This window comes from Aegilops tauschii, chromosome 6 (genome assembly GCF_002575655.3).
Source record: "Aegilops tauschii subsp. strangulata cultivar AL8/78 chromosome 6, Aet v6.0, whole genome shotgun sequence".
Taxonomy (NCBI): domain Eukaryota; kingdom Viridiplantae; phylum Streptophyta; class Magnoliopsida; order Poales; family Poaceae; genus Aegilops; species Aegilops tauschii.
The window spans coordinates 32,088,150-32,095,909 of NC_053040.3; the positions used below are offsets into that span (position 1 = coordinate 32,088,150).

General features: G+C 45.9%; 1 protein-coding gene across 1 annotated transcript; it reads left to right on the forward strand.

The window, feature by feature from the left end:
- Positions 1-1,459: 1,459 nt before the first annotated feature.
- On the forward strand, positions 1,460-2,206 carry LOC120967319 (uncharacterized). The gene is made up of 2 exons (XM_040393909.3): positions 1,460-1,851; positions 1,990-2,206. Exons 1-2 carry the CDS (start codon positions 1,572-1,574, stop codon positions 2,013-2,015), a joined length of 306 nt encoding a protein of 101 aa, XP_040249843.1. The 5' UTR covers positions 1,460-1,571; the 3' UTR covers positions 2,016-2,206.
- Positions 2,207-7,760: the final 5,554 nt, after the last annotated feature.

Sequence of the window (7,760 nt, forward strand, 5' to 3'; positions counted from 1 at the left end):
AGGAGGTCTTGATGTCTTCCCGTTAGGGGTCTTGAATCCAAGTGGATCTTCTCCGAAGAGGTGTCGGTCCCTCGCAATGGAGTAGATCCGGATGGATGATCGAGGGTCTATCTCACATATGAGCTATCACAACGCTAACCCTATTTAGGAGGAGGTGGAGGAGTATATATAGTCTAGGTCCACGAAAGGGGTAAGTGAGAAAGGGATACATGGGCCTCGGGCCCGTAACTGTGCGCAGATAGGTACCGAACGTCCACTGGGGACCGGTCGTTCGGTGGCTCTTGGACTTCCGGACGTCCGGTGGTCGCTGGACTTCCGCTACTTCTGTTCTGTTGAGGGGCCGCCAGTCGTCCGGTCACCTCGGACTTCCGCTAATTTTGGCTCGCGTGTGATGGCGCTGGATGTCCGGTCCTAGCCAGGCGTCCGCTCGCTGGGAGATGCCGGACGTCCGCTCGCTGTATTCTGAGTTGACTGGGGCTTGGCGTCGGCTGGGTCTTCAGGCGTCGGACGTCCGGTCCCGACCGGTCGTCCAGTGGCTGGAGCTTCTTTGATGGCCCTTCTTCTTGTCCCTCATACTCGGTGTCCTGGCCGTCTTGCCCGTATGATGTAGCTGCTCCTTGGCCTTCCTCCAAGTGCCTGATCACACATAGTGTTTCCGCTTGAGGTAGTAGCCATGTCTCATGTATCGAAAGTGGTAGTTCGGAGAGGAGCGAGTTCATCTTATCTTCGATAGCCTTCGCTCGGGCTCTTGTCATTGGTCCAATGGGTATCGTAGGAGATGTGTATACGTCCATGGGGCTAACCTTGGGATGTTCCGCATCACCCTGCCTATCATATATTCGCCGAAAACACGCCGCACGACCCGGTGGTGATGCCATGAAAAAAAATCCTGCATTTTTCATTTACCAGACAAATAGTGAAATTTGATGCCTGAAAATGCATTACGGGTTACCCGGGCTAAATATCTGTTTTGCCCTTGTAAATGCAGTGATGTATAGGACATCCACACTCTTGACTCACTAACACAGTCGCCAGTCACCACAAGTCCACAACAGTTCTGTTCTCTTCTCCCTTGATCCGGAAGAAGAAGTCATAGCATGCACGAGGAAGGAGATGGAGGCGAAGAGGCCGAGGGCGGCCGCCATGGCGGCGCTGTGTGTGCCTACCTAATTAATTACTTGCCTGCCAAATTGGAATAAAATTCTACTTTCAATTATCTACAGGGCTAATTAAATGTACTACGTCTAATGAATTAATTGCATTAATTGCTCGGTTTTAAAATTGATTCCATGTGAAAAATCTTTATTTAAATGAACAAAATTACTTCCACCCATAATTAACAATCAAGTAACTAATTAAATGGTTTGATTTGTTAATTGATTCGGCACTCGGTTTCCAAAATATTTTCACATCAATGACTATGTGCGAACCAACCAAACGACATACGGTCTCCTCTATTAGGTGTAAAGATCACACAACCTGACTCACCAAGTCACCAACAGTCACCAGCCAGCACAACAGTTCTCTCCTCCGTTGATCCTGAAGAAGCCATAGGTTGCACGAGGAAGGAGATGGAGGCGAAGCGGTCGAGGGCGGCCGCCATGGCCGCGCTGTGCGTGCTCCTCTTCCTGCTGCTGCTGCCCCGGCAGGCGGCCGCCAAGTCCCGGTCCGAGTACTGCGAGTGCTTCGACGGGTGCTACCTCAGCTGCAGGAACGACCACCACAACCCGCGCTGGGACTGCATCCCGTCCTGCCAAGACTCGTGCACCATCTTCACCAGCCAGGCCGGCGGCGGCGCCGCCCCGTGCTACTGCGAGACACGTGCCTGCGAATCGTCAGCGGCGCCGGCCGGTAAGGGACAACAGACCACCTTTTATCACATTCTTCTTCTTCTTGAATCTCGATGAGTTGAATCTGTGTGTTGTTTTACTTTTGGAAAGGATTATTTCTTGTGATGATGATTTCTGTTCTTACATTGCGATTTTGCAGATGCACCTGACGCCGCGGTTCGATAACTAGCTTCCAAGCTGCTCCGTTTTAGGAGAAGAGAGGAAGATCTGAAGAGCTAGCTTGTCGATCATGCATGGGATCGTATACAAACGATGTTGAACGGCTGTGATTGTAGCGGCAACCAATAAAATGAGTTTCCTTCCATGTTATGTTGATACACAAGGCGTATAATAATGTTTCTATGGCTGGATCACAATTCACAACAACCAAATTTATTTGTCTTTTTTGTGAGGAAAAAGTGAAAGCAAGTCTTCTTAAGCTAACTTGTAGAATGGTAAATGACACTCTCCACTTGACCATGACCGCACTGGCTAAATGACCATCTCCACTTGGCCATCAACCATTTCACCGAAACTCGCTGCATAACCCGGAGGCGGTACTATTGCAAATCGTGGCCATTTCAATTTCCCGAAAATAGCGAAATACGGATCTCCATGCTCGAAAAACACATTACGCGCCATCCAGCGGGTTAAATGTCGGTTACAGCCTTGGAGGTCCGGTGCCCATATAAGAAGAGCCCCTCCCCACGCCGCCACACACTCACCACAGCATTCGTCTCCACTCTGTTGAACGTAATATTACTATATTAGTGGGCAATGTACTTGGCGCATATCTTTGTATTAGAAGGATATTGTTTAGGAGATTTCTTCTGATTGTAACCTTCCTTGTATTCTCTACAATATCCCACTCTCTCTGATTTCCCTTGATCCTCAAGGATTGTAACCAAATATGTATGCGCTGATGGGATAAGCCCCATATAATCAATACTATAAACCAACGCGGGCTCTCTACAGAGAGTTGAGACGCTTCGATCATCTTGCACATGGTATACAGAGCCCCTTCTCCCCATAGTATCTAGCCCCTTATCCATGGTGTGCTCCTCCACCACCCCTGCCTTCAACCTTGCCTCTCAAGTCTCGGAGAAACTCTCCCGCACCAGCTATATCCTATGGCATGCCCAAGTGCTCTAGCAGATCAGCGCTGCGGGCATCTATCTATATCTATATCTATACCTACTAATAAATCTATATCTATATCTATATCTCTATCTCTATCTCTTCTTCTTCTTCTCTACTAATAAAGCAAAGTGCGTTTCTCCCATTTTTCATGCGTTCACCGACGAATTTTATTTTATCCGAGGTGGTACTAAATTTTATGCGTCCATCTACTAGAAAAGAAAAATGGTTTGTCCTGAATTTCGTACCTGGCTTGCGCTCTGAGGTCCAGCCAAAGCAGCCGACCTATTTGCCGCACGGAGCGTCAAATAGCCAGAGCTTCGCCCAAGTCGCCCAGTACTGGGCTGGCCCGTTTTCGTTTCATTCTGTGTTCTGTTTTTTCTTTCGTTCCTTTCTCTTCTTCTTTCCTATTTCTTTTTACCTTTTTTCACTTCGAAGTTTAATTTCTTTTTTCTCTTTTCATAAATTCAAGATTTTCAGAATACTCAGAATTTCAATTTTTTTTCCAAAGTTTCGATAAATGTTCCAAATTCCAAAAACAAATCCTGGTTTGGAAAATGTTCAGATCTTTATTTTTTTCTAATTCCAAAATTGGTTCAAAGTTAACAAATATACCCAATTTTTCGAAAAAAATTGTGTTCTCCAAATTTATACGGGATTTAGAATAAATGTTTTTGCATTTTAAAAAAGTTGAAATTCGAAAATATTGTTGTTTAACTGAAATTTTCACAAATTTTAAATAATTTTTGCATAAAAACATCTTTGAAAATAATTCTTAATGTTCAAAACATGTTCCCATTTTAATATATTATTCATTAATGCATAAATGTTTGTGTTTTTATAAAATTTCATGTTTTCAGATTTTTTTTGAATTTAAGAAATGTTCCAATTTCAAATTTTGTTCATGTTTTTTCGGAAATGTTCAGAATAAAAAATTTATTCACGTTTCGAAGAATATTCGGAAATTCATTATTGTTTTTTATGAAAAGATCAAAAATCATAAAATGCTTTGAATTTGACGCTGCATTATTTTCTTAAATATTCGGGCTGGCCATTGGGTATTGGGATGCGTTTGTCTGACTAGCTAGCAACACGTCATCGGGTCTTTGATTTATGCGCTGCAATTAGTAATACATCCGGTTACGCCGTTGTAGGAGACGCCGACAAACCCCACCACTATCATGATCTTGTGCTAAACATGACCCGCGAGAAGACTGCAGCTCCTCACTCTGTTGTCCACTGCTGCGGAGACTATTTTCGAAGGACACACAATTTCTCTCACGTTGCTTCTGGTAAAAAAAATATCTCTCAGGTTGTAATGCATGGACATATGTGCTAGTGGGTACTTATACAAATCCACACCTGAACCACCCAAGACAATCACCACCAAAAATTTTGATGGCAAGGAGCAAACCACCATGTACCCAACACATGTGATCTGGGCATGAGAAGATCAGCAAGTTCTTGCCTACTTGCTGAATAACCTATCCAAGGAGGTCCTCATTCAAGTGGCCTCGCATGAGCAGTCCCATGCCATCTGGGTGGCCATCACCAGCATGTTCGCCTCCAGTTCGTGGTCACGCATCAACAACCTTCGAATCAACCTGACGAACGCTGAAAAGGTATCTAGTCTGCTGCTGCCTACTTCGGCCATATGCGCTCCCTCGCGGACGAGCTCACCGTGGCGGGCGATCCAATCACCACCGACTAGTTGATCTCCTTCGTCATCGCCAGTCTGGACATGGCCTATCAGCCCATCGTCTCGGCCCTGGATGTCCGTACATATCCTCTCTCCATCGACGACCTCTTCTCCATGGTTCCAAACTTCGATCGGCGAGTCGAGCTATTCCATGGGACGGGCATGGGAGGATTCAAATCTTCCGCCAATGCTGTTGCACGCTTCCGCGGCAACCTCTCCAAGGGGAACCACGGTGGTCCCCGATATAGGAGCGTCAACAAGGCCATGGCGGCTACGGCGGTGGCCAAGGCCATGGCGGTGGTCGTGGCAATGGCGGCCATGGCAGCGGCGACTACAACGGTGGCCATGGTGGCTACCAGAACCGGAACACCTCCGGGCACCCGTACTACAACAATAACGACGGCCGTCAACGTGGCGGCACCTCCTTTCTGCAAGGGTATGCTGGCATCTGTCAAATTTGTAAGAAAGATAACCATATTGCAAAAGATTGCAAGTGGCGCTATGCCGAAGATAACTCTAGGAAGAAGAAAGTTGCTGCCATGGCGGACACCTCCTATCGAGTAGATACTAACTGTTATGTTGATTCCAGTGCTACTAGTCACATCACTAGTGAACTCAAGAAGGGCACTATGCATGAGAAGTGATATCGACCACCTCTCCTTCTCCGAGATATTGGTCGAACAACAAGTTCTCGTATATCTATACGTATGGAGAGGAGTAGACACGCTAGCTAGTAATCAAATGAAGGAAACAGAAGATCGTCATGAACATATGCATACAGAGAGAAGTGATATCGACCACCTCTCCTTCTCCGAGATATTGGTCGAACAACAAGTTCTCGTATATCTATCCGACACTACCGGCTACATATATACAATAATTATCTCTTACAATACAATCTCCTAATTATATTGTAGGAACACAGGGTCCACATAGTATTCTCCGTTTTCAGCGATCACGTGGTCAAGGAAGAATGCCGCCAATTCCTCTTGAATTCCTCGCGTACGATCTTCTGCTAGGAGTTGATCCCGCTTCCGAAAAATCTAATTTGAAGAAGGGGGTCAATACATATATATATGAATAAATGAAACTCAACACAAATGATGGTAATAAAATAAAATTGTGAATATTATTGCTTACGCACTTCATATTATTCTTCAGTGTAGCCCCACTCACAGGTATGGTAGCGGATGGACTCGCAAACGTAGTATCCACAGTAATTATTCCCGGGTTGCTGCCACAACCACTTTACAAGAAATAGAGGTCAATCAAACTGATAAGCAAGCATGCTAGATGGTATTGATCAAACTAGCGCTTGAATCACTAGGAGATGCGCGGAACATGCTACTATAGTACTTACTTTCGGGTGTCTAAATTGCAGCTGGTTCGGCAGTCCCGGGGCTTTTGAGGTGAATTTTCTCCAAACCCTGCCAGACAAAGAAAACAATTACCTGATATCAGGAAATGAACAAAGTTGCTGATATGGTGGATAATGATCGATTTAACTTACTTCTCGAGCATTTGAGTCATGTCCGCATAGTCCTGGGGATCTTTTCGTCTCGAGTCTAAGACGGTTACTACTCCCGGCTCAAGCTTAATCTCTAGGAGAATATAGTGGAAGCTGCGCATGCATGCATAAGTCATTAATTACATTACCATAACCTAGACTAATAAGGGAAACCGAATATGCAGAAGACAGTAACACTCACTTGAAGTTGTAAGGAAAGAGTATTATATCTTTGTTTTGATTTAATACCAACGATCGTAGCAAGTTGGCCTCGGCTTCTTTGGGATGTTTTTCAACCGTATATGCATCTATGAGATTTGTGTTAATGAACCCAATATCACCGATTTGTCTTTTCTTCAATTCGGCGATCTTCAATCTGCATAATATAGTGAGGATAAGTATAAATACATGCAATGAAAGAGCTGACCTATATAGAGAGACTTAATGACAGAAGTAGTACTACTTACCGACAGTAGCAAGTGATCGTTGTTTTATCGAGGGACTTTAGATTGTAAAACTGGAAGAAATCCTCAAATGGAACATTCAGCAGTTCAATTCCAACGAGGTCATGCTCCGGTTTAACTCTCAGCGTCAAAGTATTCATCCCATCAGACTCTCTGCCGGTTTTCATGTACCAATCATGTAGTCTTCGCATCATCGTTGTTAGAGATCTTTCATCTTTGACGAGAGGCTTCCTGTAATGGTATTTGTGTTCGTCGACCTCCATGATTTCATAATGTACATCGTCAGGCAGGTAATCTCCAAGATTGCTATAACCGGGCACCATACCCGGATCATTAGCGACGATGTCTTTTGACACCTTGAGCGGGGGGCGCGATTGGTTCGCTTGTTCGCCGAGCTGGGCAATTTTTTCCCAGCTCGTCGTTCTTTCATCCTTTTATCACTGACAGTACTTCCCGACCGCTCTGCTTCGGCATATGCCTTTCCAAGAACGCGCTCATAGTTGCCTCTTGGCGGAGACTTTGGTGGTTTTGTCAGGGCAGCCACGCTGCTTCTCCGCTGAGATGGCGGTGTAGCTTGGGGGCAGTTTCGGCATCTCGATTGCCGTCTCGTTCCTCTAGCGCTTGATCCCTCCTCTTCTGGTTTTGTAACCGCCCGCGTCCGGAAAACCAGCCTTCCACGGAACGGAGCCTGGCGTGCCTCGTGTCCGTCCAGGGTGCTCAGGATTCCCGAGGGCCATTGTGAGCTCGTCGTTCTCTCTGTGTGGAACGAACGTCCCTTGCTGCGCTGCATCGATATAGTGCTTAAGCTTCTTGACGGGTATTGCAAGTTGCTCGTCCGTCCAACGACACCTCCCTGATACAGGGTCCAAGGTTCCGCCAGCCCCGAAGAACCAAGTCCGGCAACGGTCTGGCCAGTTCATTGTCTCTGGTTCGATCCCTTTATCAAGCAGATCCCTCTCAGACTTGGCCCACTTAGGCCGGGCTTTGAGGTAGCCACCTGACCCCGTGCGATGGTGAAGCTTCTTCTTCGCAGCATTCTTCTTATTTGTCACTGACATCTTCTTACTCTTTTCCGATGTCTTGTGGGCCACAAATGCGGGCCAGTGATCTCTGATCTTCTCATA

Coding starts and splice junctions, on each gene's coding strand:
- LOC120967319 (XM_040393909.3), top strand. CDS start 1,572: ATGGAGGCGAAGCGGTCGAGGGCGGCCGCCATGGCCGCGCTGTGCGTG. Junction 1,852..1,989: donor ATCGTCAGCGGCGCCGGCCG/GTAAGGGACAAC, acceptor GCGATTTTGCAG/ATGCACCTGACGCCGCGGTT.